General features: G+C 32.2%; 1 protein-coding gene across 2 annotated transcripts in view; it reads left to right on the top strand.

Moving 5' to 3' along the window:
- Positions 1 to 21,615, top strand: part of LOC145664021 (synaptotagmin 1-like) — a 124,628-nt gene extending 103,013 nt beyond the window's left edge. Inside the window, exons 8-11 of one of the 2 annotated variants that reach the window (XM_081730312.1) lie at positions 5,100 to 5,208; positions 5,714 to 5,850; positions 12,408 to 12,619; positions 17,461 to 21,615. In XM_081730312.1, the coding sequence (XP_081586438.1) occupies positions 5,100 to 5,208; positions 5,714 to 5,850; positions 12,408 to 12,599 (438 nt within the window). In that variant the 3' untranslated portion in view covers positions 12,600 to 12,619; positions 17,461 to 21,615. Of the gene's footprint in view, positions 1 to 5,093; positions 5,209 to 5,713; positions 5,851 to 12,407; positions 12,620 to 17,460 lie in introns of both variants that reach the window. The other variant, XM_081730311.1, reaches the window with a different exon arrangement.
- Positions 21,616 to 22,601: the final 986 nt, after the last annotated feature.

Here is a 22,601-nt window from a genome sequence, read left to right as displayed (position 1 = left end):
GTAGGCCTTATCTGTGAATATAATAGTGATGACGAGATACAGTTGTCAATTTAAATGTATGCAGCTCTAGTTTTTTTGAAACCATATTTCGTTGATGAAGCCTGGTTATTTACTGACGATAAAGTTCATGCTAATAGGAAGTTAAAACAATCTTGGATTATTTTCTACATCAGTGATTGGAAAACGAAGATACTCCTGTGGATATATGAACTTGCTACCAGCGGAGGCATAAAACTAATAATATTGTAGAAGAATAGAATAAAATAAATGCATTGTTTGGTAGACACCATCCGATTATTCAAGAATTGATTTTCTGCCTCAAGTCCGAAGCAGAAAGCACGAGTGTAGTGTTGACCAGAATGGAACTTAACTAAAAAAGATCAAATGAAAGAAACAATACATACAGATGATAAGATTGAGAGAATTGTTCAAAAGTACGAGCTTACGAGATTTCAGGAAATGCTTAAACCTTTGGCCCATGTTCAAAATCTGGATTAATGCACCATGCCCGATGAAACTGATGATATATATGATGTTGATACCTCATTGTTCATATTATGGTATACAATAACATTACTAAATAAAGAAATGTTGAAAAAGGAACATGAAAGGAACAGGAACGAGACTGAAAACATTGATTTTGAACATATCAAAATAGTTGTGCTTCAGCTTGGGGTTCCAACTATTTTATCAGTCTCGAGCCTAGAAAAAGTGACCCTAGGAAAAGTGAATCCGTATTTTACGTATCATCAATATTGTTATGTTCATTAAAATTAAAAATAATATTAAAAAAAGTGGAATCCTAGTAACAAATTTTGACACTTAATTGATCGCGATTATCACTGGAGTCCTTATATTAAGATAGACTACTTCCTTATTGATCGCAAATGTCACGACACCATCCAGGTGGCGAGCGATTGTTGACTAAGTACTTTCTCCTTCTTCACCAGAACGCAACATGATATTTTGTGAAGGAACAATGAAGTAGCCGATAAAGAACAGCAGAGTGTGAGATGCTTTTTTCTCATCATATTGAATGATATTGTCTATAACACTCACTACCACATCAAGAATGCGATTTGTCAATTATCCTATCCGCAAATCGTACTTTAATGTATTTTGTCCAGCATGAAAACGCGAACATCTGTTCTGTATGATACATATTTGCCATCGTATGTAGCCTGCATTCTCTTTAAATGTCCGATGGATGAGAACCTTCAGTGTACTATGGTCATATCCATTACCGACACCTCCATTGTCCAATCACTACATGTTATTTCCAGGGGAAGAAAGCGAAAGTGCTTAGTCAACAATCCCTCTCCACCTGGACAACAATGCGCATATACTGATGCCTCGCCATAGAAATGTTGTATACACCTGTGGATTTATACAGCGCACAAAGTAACTGTCTCATGTCACCTTATTTTGAAATGGATCTTTTCACTTGATGGTACTACCAAATATATGAAACTAAGACCTCATTATCATTTTATCGTAAATTCAATCAGTAAATGTACATATTAATATTAGTCACGCTTCTTTTCATATACCTTTCATAATAGTAAGTTTCCATATTTTTTAGATGGAAATTAAATTATCATATTCTAACATAACAACATTGTTCTACAACGTTCATGTATAGAAAATTGTTTAAATCACATCACTGTAAGAGCAATTATACATCTAACTTCTTACTTATTTGATTTGCTCTTATGAACTGCTAATACATTATTACGTTTGTACAATATTTATAAGTGAATGAAGAAAGAAATTACCCAAATAAGTTAATAATTTCTTGATCTTAATAGTTGGTTTTGAAAGTAGTGTTTTTTTAATGTTGAGAACATGAATCATTTCTTTATAAAATAGGAGTAATTCGTTCACTTCATGATTAAATCATTCATTTCAATTTGCATTAAACATTACCGTACCGAACAATTTGAAGTAAACCACACTTTCATAGACAATTCAATAATCTCAGTATTTAAAAATAGAGAATACCTACATAACTTTAGATTTGTAATATGATAATACTTCTAAATTATTGATCAAACAGAAATTTATATTTTTGTATGAAATAGAGGTAAGAAAAGTTTCAGCTCAAGTTCAACATTTCATATCTTTTCTATGGTACTACCGAATGTAACTTTTATTTATAAATCTTAAGGATTTTTGTTACGAAAGTGTTGTTGTTACCTGATTACAGAACTAATATACTGATTATTATTATTATTTTAATCCTCTGTAATTGACTCGTAGTTTGATACGTAGATTTCATAGAAGTCATATCAAATATATGCTTACTATTATAAGTGCAAGAAATCCAAACTATTTATATTATCAGGAATATCAATATACCTATTTTTACAAAGTTTATCTTTAAGTTTAGTTTTATGTTTAAGGTTTGCTATGTTTGTGACACGGCACATATCAAGGCAATAGTCTAATTTATCTCAAAGTCCGCTAAACATACCTTTGTTCGCACTTGCTACAGCCCCTGCAATGTACTGTCATCTAAATAATCGTGAAATGGGAGAATGAATACCGTGTGTTTCACAAGTTTCCGTAGAAAGTATAGTAGCGGAAATCGGGGCTTCTTGGTGGTCATTGCGTGAGAGAGCAGTTGTCTGTTAGACGACCAATGCAGCGCTGTTAAAGTAAAAGTATTTCGTCTGTACAATTTCTAAGTAATCCAATGTTGCAGTCTGTTGCAAGATATATCTTTAATTGTCTTCAAACTCCTGTAGTATCAACCAATCGACCAACACTTGGAATATACAATTCGTGTTACTGTTTTCCTGAAAGAAAGTTGAGACATACACCTTCGTGCGGAAAGCACAAAACATGTTAACTGTTGGAGAACACTACACATGTTTTGCTGTTACCTTAAGAGATTCAATCCTCCATCTTTGAACATTGTGTTTATTTTCTTTCCCACTCAAATGAAAAATCATTTTTCACCGAAAATCATTTGCTCAGCAAAGCCATCTTCTTTTTCATTCGGTTGCAACATTTCATTGCAAATATTCGATATTTAATCTTGTTTTCTTCATGAAAACACTGCTTGGTAAAATTGACAGTTCTCTGGATATTAGTGTCAAACTATACGCCACGACAAATTGTATTGTTAAACATTTGTACTAAATAGAACGTTACATATTCGAAACAGTATTAGTTAGAATAGCTATTGACCCTTTGAAGGATTTAGTGTCAGAAGTGCGTTTTTTTCATATTTTTCTTTCCTAATATAGTCTTGTATTTCTTGAAGTATCTGTTAGGAAAAAAAAACACAAACTATGCTCGAATCGGAATAGTAAAAGTGCAGGAAAGTTGCTGTAACATCTTCTGTTTCCTAGGGGAAGCAGTGTTATGATAGTTATTGCCGTCTTATGAAGGTTTGTTAAATAAGTGGAGGAGTGCATATTACAGCATCTTAAAGTATGGGAATAGGTTCACTTGACCAGGAAGCGAACCAATACCCCTACAGCCACGACGGCTCTCAAGGTCACATGCGAATGCAACCACCTTCTAATTTTTCCACCATGGTTCGACGATTGATTTTTTAAGACCTCCCTCAGTACAGAGGCTGTACTCATTGCTTAAAGTGGAATCCGAACCATTACTGAGGATTTTAATACAAGGTAAGTGTCATCACTAGAGATCGAATCTGGGAGCACGCATATTGAAAGCATGAATATTATCCACTCGACCACGATATGTTTCTCAACAAATAACAATGACACGTGCATACCATGTTAAGAAGTTTGGTATGTATGGCGTAATATTTTCTCAATAATTATTGAAACCGGAAGTGGTAGTGCATTTATATCACTTCCGATTTTAGTACGGAGTTAAGGATCGAGATGAACTGTATTCTTGAGACGCTTAATCGATTGGAGGAAACCGTTCTCTCTACCTATTACCGTTTTTGCTCTAAAGTGATCAACGTAAAAAAGTTTAAAGGGATAATGTCTATCACTTCCGGTTTTGGTATCGCTTCTATCATCAAACGTGGTTTCTAACTTGCGACATTCTACATTCTGATCAAATTTGGTGGTGATCCATCCAGTAGTTCTTCAGATTTATTTTATCTCCCGGACTGACATAGACAGTGTAAATATATAGAGTTGGTAAACCAAATTCCTTAATTATTGGAATGTAAACATTTCTGTGAGCTCATTTTACTTGTCACTACAGCACGACCAACAAGAGATGGCCTCTGACGTTTCTTACCCCATGCGGTGAGACATTGCAGCCCCTACTTTGATACCAGTGTTACCAACCACGATCACTCTGTCTTATACCATTAATTAAATTGCCACTACAGTTGCACAGAAAAAAACCTTGACACGCGAGTAGTGGCAATGTCACTGCGAGCTGTCAGAGACGTTCTCTTACTGGACGCACTATAGTGAATTCCTAGCTTCCATTACCAAAGAGCGAAAAGTGAAAGAGTAGGATCTCAACGAATTCAAGCAACTCGCATTTTCCTTGTAATCCCATCATGTTACAATATAACTCTGAATTTACTATTAAACTTCAGACCCAGTTATTTGTATTTATTATAGAGATTTGGTTACGTGTATTAACATGCGAAAACGTTTCGACTATCTTGTTTTTTAAAAAATAATACATACTCATTTTAATGACACTACGTCCAAATACGGATGAACTAAAGAAAAATTATATTATTCATGCATACAGTATATATTAAAACTTCAACCAGATAATTTCGGAACGTTATATGTAGACTCTCTACCTTTCGTAGGACAGAAAACAGATAACATCTAGGGATAAACAAGTCAAATAAAATAATTGCTTTGTAATGTTCTCTCCCTTCATTCTCTTTTATTTTTTGTGAGTTTTCTTATTCCCCTTTTCTTCCTAATGAGACATTATGCCACATATTGTAAAATTACCTGAACAGAATTTTTAACAAGCGTGAGTGACAATTTATTCATCAACTATGCCTTCACAAAAGTGCATAATTCAACTGAATATTTCATACTTATAACTGTTAATCCGTTTTATATGAACTATCGAAATATACTTTATAAAGACTATGATTTCAGTTCTTATTCCTTGTTCTACAGGATAAGCTCGGAGACATCTGCTTTTCTCTCCGATACGTTCCAACTTCCGGAAAGCTGACGGTTGTGATACTTGAGGCAAAGAATTTGAAGAAGATGGACGTTGGTGGATTATCAGGTAAGTTCAACAAATTTAAATCTTCATGTATTACAGATTAATATAAAGAGAAAACAAACTTACACTTGTTCCGCAAAATAGGAAAGAGGAAAGTAAGATTATGGTATTTTATGAGCGTACTAACAACTAAACTATGTAATGCGTCCTTGCTAAAAACTAAGTATCGAGTCGCAATCCATAATTCTAAACAATCTGAGGAAATAAGAAAGTGTAACTGCAGGACATTATGCTTATTTTATTTTGGGTGAATACACTGTCTGCTGAAGTTGATTACTTTAAGCGGAGTTCAGCATATCCAGCTACTTCATTTTGTAAGGTGTCAATTGTTTATATTGATATTAATATTAATTGAAATTGATATTAATGTATAATTGATATTAGTTATTTTCTGTTATAGATTTTATTCTTGTTATTAGTTTCATTATATTTATGTTATGAACTGTAACTTCAAATATTTCATGCATTAAAGGAAGTAACGTTGATATTAATCTTCATTTCATTTCAGATCCATACGTGAAGATTGCGCTAATGCAAAACGGAAAGAGGATTGGAAAGAAGAAGAAAACAAGTGTGAAGAAATGCACATTGAATCCCTATTACAACGAATCCTTTACTTTTGAGGTGCCACAAGAACAAATCACGGTATTTATGCTTCTATTGTTTTACTTTGCTTGCTTCATGTATTTAGTAAGTTATGCTTAATGAGCAATAATTTTAGAATCCAAAGTATGAGATTGTAAATCGTATATTTAGGATTGCTAGTTTAAAGAAGTTACAATCGGCTTTGCTATCTTTCTTTCTTTCAAAGAAAAGAATGTTTTGGATCCAAAGTTTCTCGATTATTTTAAGAATAGTCATAGGGTTACTACACTAATTCCATAGACAGGAGTTCATATCTTGATAGTATTTTGTTTTTGAGATCTTGAAGATCATTTACGTATGCTTTTAAGCGTTGTGATACAGGGTATAGAACAAATGTAGTAATAAAATAATGAACGAGGTATACAAAGAATTTAAATAATGTAAAGAACCAAGCAGACAGAAAAAAGCAATACAAATTTAGTAACATGATTAGAATTTCCTACACATACTTCATAGAATATGGCCTTTTAAGACAAAATGGGTTGCCAAGATTTTTTGAACAAGACTGTATGTATTATTCAAGTGAATGAAATTAGTATTATAATTATGAACCGGTTACGTTTGGTGAGACAACTCTAGAAAGGGATTGAACTTCGTATTTAAGTGAAATCTTCCCGTTTTACGTCTCATGGTTATGCCGGTTATGCTCAAGGAGACAATGATGATGAGAAATGAATGAAAATGGTTGAATGAAGAAAGTGCGAGGAAACGGGAGAACTCCGACAAAACCCACGAGCACAGTGTTTGTCCACCAAAAGTCCACACGGCGCGAGCTGGGATCGAACCAAGAACCCCAAGCACCGGAGCTCCAAAGAACCAGCTACCCCTACTTCGTATTTAAGTATATTATAATTCGATTTGTAATGTTAATGGGGGCGGCAGTGACTCAGTGGTAGAGGAATCATTTGTGATGGATGGAGTGCCTGGTTTGAACCTAGCTAGGGACAAGTGGGCTTTGTGGTAGACCAATTCGTAGGTATGGGTCTTCTCTCGTGATTCTCCCATTTTTCTCATTTTCTTTATGTCTCCATTATCGTTCATATCATAATCACTGTCTCCCTTACCCTCGGTGCATAATTGTTGGCAGGGATGTAAAATACCTGGGTATTTATTTCAGCGGGTAAATACCCTGGGTAAATACCCGGGTATTTACTCAAAATGGGTATTTTAGTGGGTATTTTATGTTTCAATTAGCAATAAATGGATTTTATCGTTGTCAATGAAAAATATAATGGTCATTTGTATCACCTGCAACAGGCGCACTAAATAACCATCTAATTAATCGTTTCTCCTAGTAATTAAAGAATGAATTTGATATTTATTAAGTAATACAGTACGGATTTCCTACCTACCCACCATAATTTTCTTTCTACTTACACTAAATTTCCTTCTATTACCCTTGGCGGAAAATGATTATCCATTTTACCCTGTGAATTCTTACCTTGGTATGCCCCTGAGACGTCCAATCAACTACGCGGTAGAATTTGATAGTGGATCAAACCAACATGAAAATTTAAAATTTATGACAGAACGTAACCATTACTAAAGAAAGTGAAGTCAATTGTCACTAAACCAGTCATACACTATTATTAAGTATTCTGCCTGCCAGCAGTTCCTGGTATTAATGACACGGAATTTAAGTTCTTTTTAGGTTCGCCTCTCATGAAACTTTCTCTATTTTTCTCAATCTGGTTCATCTTCTTTTATCTTACAATACATTCCCTAGTTTTTCAAATCACCGATGAACACACTAACTAAAGTATTTAAGTAACAGCAGGATCTCTATTACTAAAGAAATAAGTTTTTTTGGTTTACCAAATTTATTAATGGTGGAAAATGAATTATTAATAATTGCTTTCCTATTTTAAAGATCTAAAGTTTACAACAATTTTATTATACATATATATTGCTAACATTACCTTAATTTTTTTGAATAGTAATGATGAAAACAACCTTTTTAATAATTAAAAAAACTGAACTGATATTACAGATTCGGCTGGTTACTTTCTTCACGCAAAATAATGTTATTTTTGGTATTTTATCTATAGGCAATGAGATGTACTGAATTGTCGATTATGCAAAGAATTAAACCAATAAGTTGCTTAAATTTTACACCTGGTTTACTGAATTAATAAATTCAATCTGTTTAAGAAATTACATTGTAACAACGAAGTAGTTGTTATAGTTATATCATAGTAAAGAAACTCGACTTTAGTAACTAATAACCTTAAAAATACTTAGAAACTTTAAAAAAATATACATTTACCGATTACGAAAGTTGCAGAGTAATCAAGGTAATTAAATTTAATAAATTGATTGATTAAATTATTTACTAAATATACCGTTAAGAAAATTATCCATAAAATAAGGAACAACATTTCGTAAAACACTTAAGTAACTAATTCCTGATTTTTAGAAGTGTTCACTAAATGGAGTTTAACGCTAACAATAATGCATTGTGAAATAATTTATTGGAATAGCATATTTAAAATATTAATGTGATAAACAACGTTAAGCTGTATAGTAACTCAGTAATATTTATACTTTAAACTATTCAATATAGAACAGCAATTAACCTCTATCATATTTGGAGTACTATAAAACAACCGCAAATTTTACCGTCCTACTCAGAATCAACCGTAAGCTCAGAGTCGGAATCCGTCACATAATTCTTCAATATCAACATCACTATTACTAGCTTCCTCATTTTCTTCTGTCAGCCATTTCTGTGTATCCTCTTCCACTGTCTCTGGTGTTTTGTTCTGTTCCATGCCAACAGCTGGTGACTTGTTCCTTGATGATCCTGGTCCTGAGTGTTGCATCCGTAAAACTTCAGGCAATTTCTTATCTAAAATCTTCCAGTTATAAGAAGGATATGTTAGTTTTCCTGTCCTCTCCAATGATAAACAATTTATTGTTTTACTAAACGTAGAGAGAGTTCTTTCTGTGGCAGCAGATGTAACCGGAGTACAAAGGATTCGAATGGCGATAGCTAATTCAGTGATATCTCGAAACCCTCTCCACCAAAGTAGTGAGCTCATTTGTTCCACTCCGTCCCACAAAAACTTCCTTGCCCAATTTCCTTCCCTGTTCTTATAGTCAGTCAAATGTGATCTCAGTAAAACAGAATTTAATCTCATTTGTTTTCCAACTTCACAAACGAAGTTTACTCCATCAAGCAATTCTTCAGCGGTCAATTTGCAGCCGTGAAAAGTGGAATTGAGGAGATCTGTAGCCAGATGAACCGGACCCAAGCCGGGTTCACTTCTTTGTTCAAATACTCCCATCATTGATTGCTCTTCCGTTTTCGAAAGGATTGATGATGGTAACTGTTCTGTCAGAGTAGATGAAGTCTCTGGAATTTTGAGTGCAAAGTGTCTATCTGATACTCATTTTACTCGAAGCAATTAATCAAATCCACTATAAGTTTCAAAATGGCTACAAGGTTTTCAATACAAATCTAGAGTACATCATCAAGAAGTGTTTTCTTCATTTCTGAAGGTAATGACAATTCCTCACTCACGCGAGCGTCTGAAGCCCAGTTTTATTGACAAGCACACTTTGGAGGCATTGTAAATGGTTTCTCTATCTTGTTTTTTCAGGCAACTTTAACGAAATTGTAACCCTTTTTTCCCTTGAGTTTTGTGTAAGTAGTGTTTGCAGGTGATCGCTATGTTTTATTGTTTTAACAACATCAATTACACTTCCCAGTAATGTCTTTACCGATGGACACTCGATGATGTCAGAGCAAAGCAAATGGAGAAGATGAGCAAGACAACCCAAAGACACTATACTAGGATACTTCTGTTTTACTAATTTAAAAGCTGATCTCATATTGGCCGAGTTGTCTTCTATGATTATTAAAATTTTTTCAGGGTTATGTTTTTACAGAACATTCATGATCTCTTCAGACAAGTAGTGTGCACCGTGTTTACTTTCTCTCGACAACACGAAATCAACAAAAACAGGTTCGGGCTTTAAAATAACGAAATAATTGAAAAATTTATTTCTTAATTTACTCGAACCGTCACACTGTAAATATAGGTTTTTTGATCCCTCTAACTTCATTTTAACTTCCCCTTGCATTTCACTGTGTTGAGCATCCCAGTTACTCATAGCCAGGCGATACCTTGATGGGAAAGTATACGAAGGACGAATTTTCTTTTTAAAAATTTAATCCACAAAGGGAGATCAACAAGTGACAGGGGACACCCACTAACGAAGATCGCTTTGGGAATGCTTTCCTTCAACGCTTTCTGTAATATACTTCCTGTAAGACTTCGTTAAGGTTCCATACGTCGGCATTTGCTTTAAGAAACATTAATATTAGGATTCTATCAAAAATCCGAAATAGTAACGTTGAACCTAACAAGCCATAAAAAGTCAAGGAAAGCCTGTATATTTGATGGAAATTGACGTATTTTTTTCTATAATAAATGTGACTATACTTATTATATCAAACTCACTTACTCCTTTCATTAAAATTGCTCCAAAATGTTCTTTTAAGTTGGAAACTAGTAGACAAGATACCATCTTTTCATGATTAACTTGAACCTCCATAGTGTTTAACTCGGAAATATTTTGATAATTTTGATAATCTTTATTCAATTAGTTGTAGCCAATGATTTGTAATCCTTTAGATACATGATCCAGCTTTAGTTTATCTTTTATTCGTTTGACGGTTGCCTGAGTTGTCTGTGAAACATTTCTGAGAATTTTAAAATTTCAAAATTGCACATTTCGGGAAAAATTGTTGGATTGAAGGAGTCTCAAAACATCTGTTCTCAAATGAAAATACACAATAACTTGATACGGTTCTTGAAAATCGGGGCGTATCGCAGACTTTACATTTAAAACAGGGGCTGTCCCCCAAAGATTAAACAAAGAGGGTTTATATACGATTTCTATGTTTGGAGAACCTAAGGCTTGAAGTCATACTACGATTTCTTAATTTTTTTAAGTCTTGGTGAAACTAATCCAAGTTTAAAAGCCGTTCACATCTTGGTGAAGAAAGGGCATAGGTGGATAAGTATAGTAAAATAGCCCGAGATCAATCTTGAGACGACAAGAGGGTGGTACGGTAGATACTCCCAAGAGACATTAATTTCTCATGTTTCAAATCTGACCCTGATTTGTTCGTGAGCAATGACGTAAACTCGGAAAAGATAATTATTTCTCAAGATTGGCTTGATCGATGTTGTTCAAACTTAGATGCATGTATAGATGTACATGACGGCTTCGTCTGAAAAGTGTAACAGTTCATCCCCACCATTTCCCCCTTTCAAAACACTCGATTCAATATTTTGATCTCTTTACCTATGAAGTTCTTTGAGAAAAATATTTAAAAAAAATAGGTTTTAGATGTCGCTTTAACCTAGAATAACAAATAATATCCAAAATTGTATCGCGGGTGGGTCATGGTCAAAATTGCCTGCAAACCCGCGCCGCACAAGAACGGGGTTAATTGGTTATTATTTTGCATATTTATAGTGAATGAATGAGAAAATACGCTTGGCAGACCCCAAAATATAAAAAAAAAAAGGTCACCGGTATGGTTAACAATTCTTAAAACTTCAAAATAATTGAACTTTCGGAAAATACCTATTTTTTGGGTAGGTAAATACAAAAGGGGTAAATACCCGGGTAAATACCCATTTTTTATTTATCTACCCACTGGGTATTTACCCGACACACATCTCTAATTGTGGAACGTTAAATTTTTCAAAAAAGCAATTGTATTTGTATAGAATCTGACTTGAAAACTGGTTTAATTTGAACATCTAATTGAATATTAATATGTTAATTTAATCTCATTGGAGATAAGAAATAACTAAATTATAATTATTATATTGTCTACGGATCAATGTCAATGAATTAATTTTTATGAGATAAACCTTATGAACGACACATTGAGAATTTTATTTTTGACTTTATTTTAACTTGAGGAAATTTCATTTAAACTTTGGTTATTGGATTTTTGTAATTTTTAGATTCGAGGAAGGTATCACAGCCTGAACGGAGCTGCGTAACCTTCAAGTTGTTAAGAAAAAATAAAGTTCCATTTTATAAGTTGCGGGTTTCGTAGCAATCCTACCAATTTTTAATTCCATTCTTATAAATTGTACCTGATTATCTCAGCAGACAGGACAGTATATTTTTGAATTGTTCTTTGTTTTGTTAGCACTTTTTTCTCAATTAAATTTATACTGGTAAAATTGAGTTGTTATATATATATATATATATATGTGTGTGTGTGTGTGTGTGTGTGTGTGTTCTAATTATTATTTAGAATACAATCTACGGATATTTACTTGACTTAGGTAAGATCAAGCTTAGTTAGATTCCGCTATGATAACTCACTAAATTATAGACACACTAAGGAACAGCTTCGGTATTTAGCGAAAATGAACTTAGCATAGCGATATACTGATAGAATATTATATCAATCAATATGAATGATGAGTTTTATGTTGATACACATAATAATTTATGTGAATGTTTGATTAGTTTTTCTACTTAGGCATGAGTAATACGAAAGTATACTAAATATTTTACAGAAAGTCCAGTTGAGTGTAACAGTGGTAGATTATGACCGAATCGGCACATCAGACCCAATCGGAAGGGTTATTTTGGGTGCAGGTGCAACAGGCTCAGAACAACGACACTGGAACGATATGCTTGCTTCGCCGAGACGCCCTATTGCACAATGGCATACCTTGAAGGACCCAGAAGATGACAAAAAGGACTAAACAGGATGAAGTGTACAAAGGTATAGTTAGGCATTTAAAGGTAATATATAATATAATTTTGTATTAAAACTTAAACACGCTCTTCACACAGGAATTTGTAGAGGAAGGGCTGTACTCATTTTTATTAGTGAATGCACATTGTCGATTAAAATTGGATTCCTTCAGAAAAGTATTTTCTGTCGTTTGTTTTTACGCAGTTTCCTGTAAATTAAAGATTTAATAAATTTTAAGACAACAAGTACATTATTCCCATCAATCAGTTAACTCAAAAATTATTAATAGAAGATTTAAAAAAAATTCGGAATATACTTTTGAATCTGACTATACCATAGATTTTTCAATTTCTTACCATACCTTATCTGGAGGAATTTTATAGTATAATATACATACTTATTCAATATGTCATTCATAATTTATACCAGGTTAGAATTTGAACTTTAAAAGAAGAATATATAAAGAAACATACATGAATTCTTCAGAATGGCTACATATGTTTGTTAGTTCATCAAACAACTAGAAATTATACTTCTACGATATGTAAATATCATATTGTTTTTCTACGGTGTTAAATTGTGTTAAATACTTTTAATTGTAGATTTAATATTTTACATATAAGATTAAACTTTCTGGAAGTAGAACTAACAAATTCTATAGCCTACCAGTTGACATACGTTCAAATGCGTGATACGTAGAAGTTCTGACCATGTAAGACACAGTTTAATTCAAATTTAATATAGGCTATATACAGTAACGGAAAAATTAATGATGTAATGTTTCATATTTACAAGTTTTCTAAGAAATATATCTATCTAAAATGTATATAAATAAATTAAAGGGAAAAGCATTTAAAGGAAATTTTATGCAAAGTACAATCTAAGATCGGAAGTTCTTTATATCTGCAATAACGGAAGATATTTAAGTAATCGGAAACACAAATAAAGCTACGATAATGAGTATTTTGTGGTCAATCCAGACTAGATTTCTCTTCGGTCATGCTAAGGGGTATATGGCCAATTTAATTTAAATTCTATTGTTGTGTAAGTCTTGGTGTTTACTTATTTAGAGTACTGAAGTGGAGATGTTTATCATTAAAATCAAGTTACCAGTGGCGATTCACTGACTGTACAAAGAAAGATTGCAATATCAAAGGCAAGTGACACGCGCGGACACGCTACCTGCTCCAAGTGTAATAATATCAATAGTTAAAAAATACCGATAAATCTTTTTCTCTATTTTCATATTCCTTAATTTAAATATACGTTTGCTGTTGTTGCTGTGACATTCAGTTTCACTATTTACTTTTAAACACAATGAACAATTACTGCTCAATGTGTGTTTAACTTTCCTACGTTCGCTAGGGATTTGAACGAAATCCAAGACTCTCACGTTGGTGAGCCTGGTGTCCCCTTAATTTTCACAGAGCTATGATTAATACATCGTTGGAAAGCTTATGGAACACAAATTTCAATGAGGTAACATTTGTGCAATTCCCGTTTTATTCCTAGAAGAAGAAGAAGAAAATGAAGAAACAAACTCCTAAAAATATGGAAAAAATAGAATTTGAGGGGCGTTGGAGACCCTTGCAGTCACCCTACGCTGACGTAATTTTGCTAATGTCAAGTAAACACACTTGTGACAATTACATAAAAAATCAGCCATTGGTGCCAGAAAAAGCAAGATAAAAATTCAGAACGAAATTCCTATAAAAACTCCCTGTATATCATTTTTAAAGGACTGTTGCAGACCTTTGCGTTGGCGGCCCCCTAATTATAACAGGGTCATTATTGGTACATCATTGGAAAGATTATGAAACACAAATTACAACGAGGTAACTTTGTGCAATTCCTGTTCTATTTGTAGAACAAGAAAAAGAATCAATTAATTTACGTCAAAAAACTGAGATCAAAACAATTGGCCAAATTTGCCCCTCTCTCTTCCCCCATATAAGCAACAAATACACCTACAAGGTTACCGTGTAGTGGACTACTTCATTGCTTCAGATATCAATTTCTAGGGTGTACGCTCAAGGGAGGAATGACACCCCAAAAAACCTGGTGCAGAAAAAAAACATAAATTTTAACCTTCCTCCTCCGCCTTGGTATCTTCCACATACATAAAATGCATATCGACGGAAAGCTGCATCCTTCAGGAACACATTAATACCAAAATTGTCTTTCTAGCTTAATTATTGGCTGAGCTATTGAGGTTTAAAACCTCAATACAGCAGTTGCGTCAAGGGCAGATTACAAGTCACAACATTTCTATACAAATCGTCTACATATATCTTATTAGACACGAGTTAAAGGCATAAGGTATATCATAATAATTACGTATGTTCTATTTCATCTACAGATTTAAAACCACTACCACGTTCTTCAGACACATCTGTAATATAATAAGACAAAAATATATGGCGTAAATCACCCGCATGTTCGATTCCAGGAATAGGGATCGGTCTGCTATCTTCATTTATGTGTCACTTTCACATGGTATTCCTTAACTTCTGGGAACGAATATAATAAAAATCCATCTTTGATTCTTCCAATTATCTAATAATCTAATTGTCCAAATATTTAGTTCATTAAACATCATAAACAACTCAATTTTTAATGACAATTAAACGAAAGTGACATTTAATTAGAAAACACCATATGGTAGGATAACTTATTACCAATTGAATCTTAATAAGAGATTTTAGGATTTGTGCCCATTATTACATAAGGTAGGTGGGGTAAATACGCCATGTTAAGGGTGTTGGATTTTTTATGGCCTTAATTTTCATGAAACACAAAGAAGAAGACATGTGTGTTGCAGAATACGTATTTACCAACACGTGTAGGTAATTACGCCAAGCCTAGGAACCCGTAATAAATCTTGCAACTGAACACTTGGCGTATTTAGCTGCACTGAACACTTGGCGTATTTAGATGCACTGAACACTTGGCGTATTTAGCTGCACTATTGTTTATACCCGCACTTACCTCATGTCCAGAAAAATATGAAGAATCAAAATATTCCAGAATTAAACAATTCAACTGAAGCCGTTTCTCCATAAATAAAAAATGAGGACGTTTATATTTTCAAAAGGAAAATTAGATGAAACAAAGATGGAGTTGAAAATGGAGTTCATTAAGGCAATAACGGATGTCTAACAACACAACATTACATGTGATTTTCTGAAGAACTTAGCAGACCTAATGTCGAAACAGTGTGCTGAAGTTATAAAGTCACTGGACCTCTAATCAAGTACTAGTTGGAATATGCAACGTATTTTAATTTAACTTTTCTTTTATCAACGTGTGACAGCTTTTGTTAAATATATTCCATTATTGCAGATGTAGGACTTCTGTAATTTGATTTGTATTCTGCATAAAATGAAATAAAGTTAGTGCGTAAATCATTATAAGTACCGTTACATAGATAATTTTATAAAAACCTCCGAGGGGGGAGGCAAAATTACATTGATTTGCTTTTGTCAATGTTCTAAAAATTCCTAATTTAATTTCATGTGAACTCTTAGCCAAATAAAACTGTGAATAAAACACTATAGTTCAAGAAATACATGATCAAACCGTGTTACACTTTTGTCACTAGAAGATCTTCATCAGTCACACTATTATATAATTTAAACCTACCTCTATACTTCTTGTGTCCTGAACTACTTTCTGGAATATTAATTATAGAAAAGAAAGTAACTCATGTTTTAAACATTATTTGAATAACATTTTTGTATTAACTAAACTAACCTGTCAGGCTTTGATTAATTAATAGTCTTCGTTAAGTTAAGCAATGCCGGAAATAAAGTTATGAGAATGAATTTTTGGCATTTATTCCGAAGTTGGTTGTTTGCCTGGTTCCGGGCCAAAAGCGTAATAAAAGATTCGAAAATTTAAAAATCATCAATTTTTACTTTAATTTACTTTATCAAAGCTCAATATGCAACTCACATAGTAATGCCGAGCAAGCGATAGCGAGTGAAAGTCGGTTAGTAGCCAGGTTGGTTATGTGACCTACCGTTCCGTTGAAAAGTATAACTTTCTTTGCAGTTATTTGCTTACCACGCTTTCTGTAATTTATTATTGGATTTATTAAGCCATGACTTTCACACACTTTCAAAAGATTTCCTGATTATCACCGCATTGTTTCACAAACTGTATTACAGCTAACTCATATTCAGGGCAACGTGCCTGTATACCTGCATCCATGTTCACAATACAAATACTCCCACAATCCAAACATGCGATAACCTTGCGCCAGATAGTTCCTTCCACTTGCCAAGTAGTTCCATGTTTAGAACCGGGTATGTAAAAATAAACTCTCTCCTTACACATTATCAAGCACACAAACAAGCAAATTATCCATTTGTTCCTGGTATTTGCATATACATTATTTCTACAATAAGCCCTTATTTTTTATACAACACATGTTATAACTTCCTTAAATTTTGAAAATGTTCATTGGTTTCGCTAAACTTTCAGTCACATCAGCTTGTTGATCTAATATAAAACAGAGATTCAAAATGAAAGAAAAATGTTTGAAAAGTTTGAAAATAAGTGTTAGTTAAAATCCATACATTACGTACACTTACCTTAACACTTCAACTGGATTCTTTTAATTAGCAATAGTTCAAGAAACTAAGCACAGTAATTTTTCAGTCAAGAAAGCTCATGCCTCTACTATTTTCAATAATGTCTTTCTCTGCTAATGAAATGAATGTTTAACTCCTAACAAACAACGAATTAAGTGAGTGATTTATTAATGTGTGACTTGTTATATCGAAGCCTATTTGATTTACAAAGCACATATATTTTTCAGTCAGAGCAATAATAAAGCATTGTGCTATACTTATTTTCTATTTCAGGGAGTATGCTGTTTATCACTTATGTGATAGTACAACGTTTAGATGCCAACAATAAAATATTACTCCATATACACCTCATATACACAAGTATTGTGCTTAATCCGTGTGTTCAAGATTCCAATATCATTAACAATAAATTAAAGGGGTATATGCAGGACAAAGTTGAGGAACAATATCATTATTGTTATTGCCCTTGTGCTATATTGTTATGAATGTGTATACTTTAATAGAGAGGTTAAAAGTTATAAGTTATATGATGTGTCTGTTACTAATACTAAAGTATTTAGCCTTACATAGTTATATAAGAGAGGACGAAACAGTTAAAACAATATTATTTAAAACTTAGCCATTTGAACTTTTTGACACCAACGTTTAGAAGAGTATATTACTATTCATAGCAAAATGTGAATATACATATATATTTTTTAAAATAGATACTATGTCTGAAGTTAATATAATGCCATGTCTTTAGACATTCATTATGAATAATTATAATTGGCTGTCTCAAATATGAAATACAGGACAATGAATAATTTGAAAAACCGAATTTGCGTTGATGTTTATATAATCAGGATTGTGTTCACAACAATCCATTTTATTGTATATAGATGTATTTGCAGTAAAGGTTTCGTAAAAACTGAGATATAAATATATGAAACATATATTTATTGTTATAAAGAAGAAATATATTGTTAAGTTAGTGTTGAGAAGCCTATGTTAATATATTCAACACCCTGTACAGGTCACAAAATATGTGTGTGTATGTAAACATCTATATCTATTACATATAATTATATAATCTTTATCTCTATATACATATGTGTGTATATTTTTGGTCACATTACACAAATAGCCAGTAAAATGTACGCATGCACACGTGCACATTTATGCATATATATAAATATATAAAAATACTAAAGCAAGCCCTTCCCTGCAACCTGCTTACACATTTTTTTGTTTTATTTATTATATATTATTTATTCTTCAAACATTCCTCCTTTATTTTATACATTAATAATTATGTAAGCAGATTGAGTTGTTTATATATTTACAGCCATTTTATATTCTTATTTGACGATACTTGAACTGCATATAAATAATATTGCACAAAATATTTCTGCTTATAAACGAAACAGAAAACGTTGAGTTGTACAGGGCCATATTTATGGTGATGGGCATATTGTAAGATTGGGAAAATATACTTTGGGGCAATTCCTAGGGAATTTTCCCAGAAATAATGTTACAGTAAGGAAAAAGTATAATGATTTTTCTAATATTTTAATTAGGTTTAAAGTAGACGAAAATAGGACAATATTAGAAAAACACTAAGTAAAATATAATTCTTTTAAAAAGACATTGCTTTTTATACAATTCATTATAAAGAAATTTTCCTAATGTTTCATGACGTATTCCGTGATGTACTAACATTTACGGAATTAATTGAGCTATAAATATCTAGAAAGAATATAATGCAATAAAGCAGAACACCAGAGACTACTACAAATATTTTTATATTTCATGAACATATCAGCTATATAAATATAAAAATAAAAAAGAATTCAAATTATAATTTGTTTATTTTTGAAAATGTAGTGTTATTTTTAGTAGCATTCATAAGCATTCATAACAAAAAAAGAAAGGAATAAACTTAACAAAATGTAGTACGTAGACGAGAATACGCAATATATAGAAGTATTCTTTGAATACTTACCGCCCAATTAATTCCTTCACTAAATATTCGCATCATTCTTGAATCTTACTGCACTTGTGTTTTCTGCTGTTAACTATATAAAGGTTTACAACCTTCTGATTTGTCTTCCTTGTATAACGTCCACAGAAATATTATTTTCCAATTGATTGATTGAAGTTTATCCCTATGGTAGGTTAAGCACTATGTTGTGGAAACATCAGTACCAAAAATACCATAATTCATTTAATACAAATACAGAAGTATGTATATACATATATCTATACATATATATTTTAAGTAGTTGAATTTGTTAATCCAAATATAAAATACTGCCCTATTCTAATATTCATAATTCCTTGAACTTTTATGATAAATTTCTAGATGTAACCTATTTAACACCAATTTGCCTTCAAAATGACTGAAATACTAGCTTTTCCCGCAATAGATTTTTTATTGATAAATTAAAACTTGGGAAAATTCCCCCTATTTTTCCATTTTATATTTTCCCCTTCCATTGAAAGAACTCCATCGCCAAAAAAGTTCATACATACATATATATTGTAAGAGAAGGCTTGTCTCCTTACTCTTACCGTAGAATTCGAGACATCTATCTCAAAGGAATGATACATAATTGTGTTTTCTTTTGTGATGTTTTGAACAGGTCTATTTCAACATTGCGAATGTTAATTCACGGCGTAAAATGTAAGGGAACAACACATGTTATAGACGTTCTTTAAAGAATTAAGATCGTATTTAGGTTTATGGTCAGTAGAAGTCTTACAGTGATCTAGATACAATATTGATAAATAGTGGCCCATGCAAGACCATACACATACTTTTTCCTTGCTAAAATTTGAATTTTAATCTGTGGCTTAACCTTTGCTGTTGTTGGCAACTATTTTAAACTAACTTGTGGAGCTGAAACAATCTTGCATTTATAAATTTTCACAGATATTAGAGTGAATTTAAGTTTATCTCAAGGATAGAAGTAAACATGGAAGAAAAGTTGTGAATTAAAATACTCTTCTGTCCCATCTTAACGTATTTTGCAGTTGTGTTAATAAACAATGTTTACATATTATTAGATCAGATTGGCGGTTGACATAATTAAATTCCTTTATCCTAAAAGGCCGAATTATGATATTAAATAATACCATTTCTCATTAAAGCTTTCAGCATTCGCACTACATGGAACCTACATTTTTAAAGAATACAGTAGAACCAAGAAAATTGAATTTAAAGTAGTATATGGATTTTTTGCCGAAGAAACTCATTTTCGTGTTTTATAGGGAAGTGTTACAAGATATTACTAAGCTTTACATGTGAAATCTGTTGTGTACTCATATATTGAATGAGAATTAAGTATTGCAAACTACTTGTGGCTAAAATGTAAAAATTTCTAAAATAAGTATTACTACAACGTCTATGGTAAGAGAAAAATAAAATACCAACCTTAGTATAGTAGTGTGCTTGGCACCAATGAGAATAAATCATCTTACAAAGAAAAGAAAGACAGACCAGCACCAGACGTTAGAGAAAAATAGTTGCTCCGCAATTGTTCTAAAATTACGAAGCGATCAAAAACACATAACGGCAATTGACATTTATTGTAATACCGTACGTATATATATTTAGCGTGGATTATCAATGCTTTACTATCGTCAGCTGATGTTCCTAAAAGACTATTTTTTTCATTCTTCAATATGTCATCTGAAGGTAGTAAATTTGTACACTACTTCTCATCTCATTAAAGACAATAACACAATGAGAGCAGAATGGCAGGTATTAAAGCTAGAAATGGGGAAGAGTCTATTGAGGGAGACACAATTTCTCAGAAATTAATCATGCAGTTTGGTCCTTTTAACTCAGTAATATTTTTTTATTTTTCAGATTGGAATATTTGTATTAAACGAGCAATGTTTGAAAAGGAATTTAAACTAGTGCTCATGCTTTCAAGAATGTCTCAGGTTTCAAGATTTTTTATTAGATTTTCTCGAGAGCTTACAGAGATCAATTTATGATACATAAGAAGCAAGGTCGTAGTTTTGCCGCCTGGCTGTAGATGAGTAGTCAAGTTTACGAAATAACGATCACATAATTGAGAAACTATATATAAAAAGGAAGATTACCCCTGTCTTTCTTAAACATTTTTTTCTGATCTTTCTGATTTCTTAATAACGATTTTTAGTAACCGAGAAATGCAACCAATAGGATTAAAACGTAATTTTAAAGTAGTATAAATATGAAATAAATAATACACGGCGAAATTGATATACACTTCCACTCTTTCTTCCTATTTCTGTTTTATTTTTCGTAATATTTAATAACGAACTTAGAACTTGAAAATGAATAGCTTAATTTACGATTTAACTCACTTTTATGATATATTTAGTATTTGTTGTTTCAGTTTAAAATTGTATATGAACTAATAATAATAAACATGCAATCGAATTAAGTTGTTTTTTTACAGTAAAAATACTAAATACACTGTTTCTCTTACGTGTTCCGACTTCAATTGACCGTTTCTGTTACAAAATAAAATAATTTGCTCAAATCAGATTAAATATCACTTCAATCCTTATGGTGAATGTTGTTTGTCATTGTATATATTAGGATTAATTTGTCATGAGGATTAGAGTGTCATTCAAAGTCAAGAAATTAACTCATGCCATAATACTTGATTTTTAAAACAAAATAACTACATTTTATTACATTCCTCAGAATAAAAACCTTTTCTTTATTATCATTTTTACTAGAGTATTTATATTATAATTATTCACTCAGGTCCAATAGCAATACACATTTTTCCTAGAGTAAATCTATAGAGATACGCAAGAAAGTTTTTGGTTAATTTTCCTGCGATTACTGAACAACACAATCGATCCATTTAAATCCACAGAATAAGGACTAAAGTTTTAATAGTTACATTGACTGTAGTGCTGAAGATTCTTTTCATGCCTTATTGAGTTCTGATACATTAACTAGGTTAAGCTCTTTGATTTTCTTGTATATTTCCCGGATTTTAGAAATTTGTCTCCTGAGTATTGATATTAACACTCATTAAGTTTGAGGGTTCTTTTTTCTTTCCTTATTTCCTGTATTTGACTTCATAGAAATTATTCTCGAAAAAAATAGTGTTATGGTTCCAAAAATTCCTTACACTGCAATACGAAACTACCATTAGTAAACTAAAAGTATATGCTTTAGCACGGATATTTTCAAGCGAAAATTGTGACTTTAAAATAGTCCTGAGTATGAGATTGGATCTATCCGCGGGCAATATGTAAATGCATTACAATCATTACGTGGTGGTAAGCTACGACCTTATATCTTACGAGTTATAGAATACATATTGTAGAATTTCGATCAAAATTTACGTAATAACTAAGAAGGAACTTGTGGAAAAAAGTATATATGATATGATTATTAAAAAAATTATTGTACATTTCTA

This window comes from Thermobia domestica, chromosome 11 (assembly GCF_964235325.1).
Source record: "Thermobia domestica chromosome 11, izTheDome1.hap1.1, whole genome shotgun sequence".
NCBI classification, from domain to species: domain Eukaryota; kingdom Metazoa; phylum Arthropoda; class Insecta; order Zygentoma; family Lepismatidae; genus Thermobia; species Thermobia domestica.
This window is presented reverse-complemented; position numbering and strand designations above follow the sequence as displayed.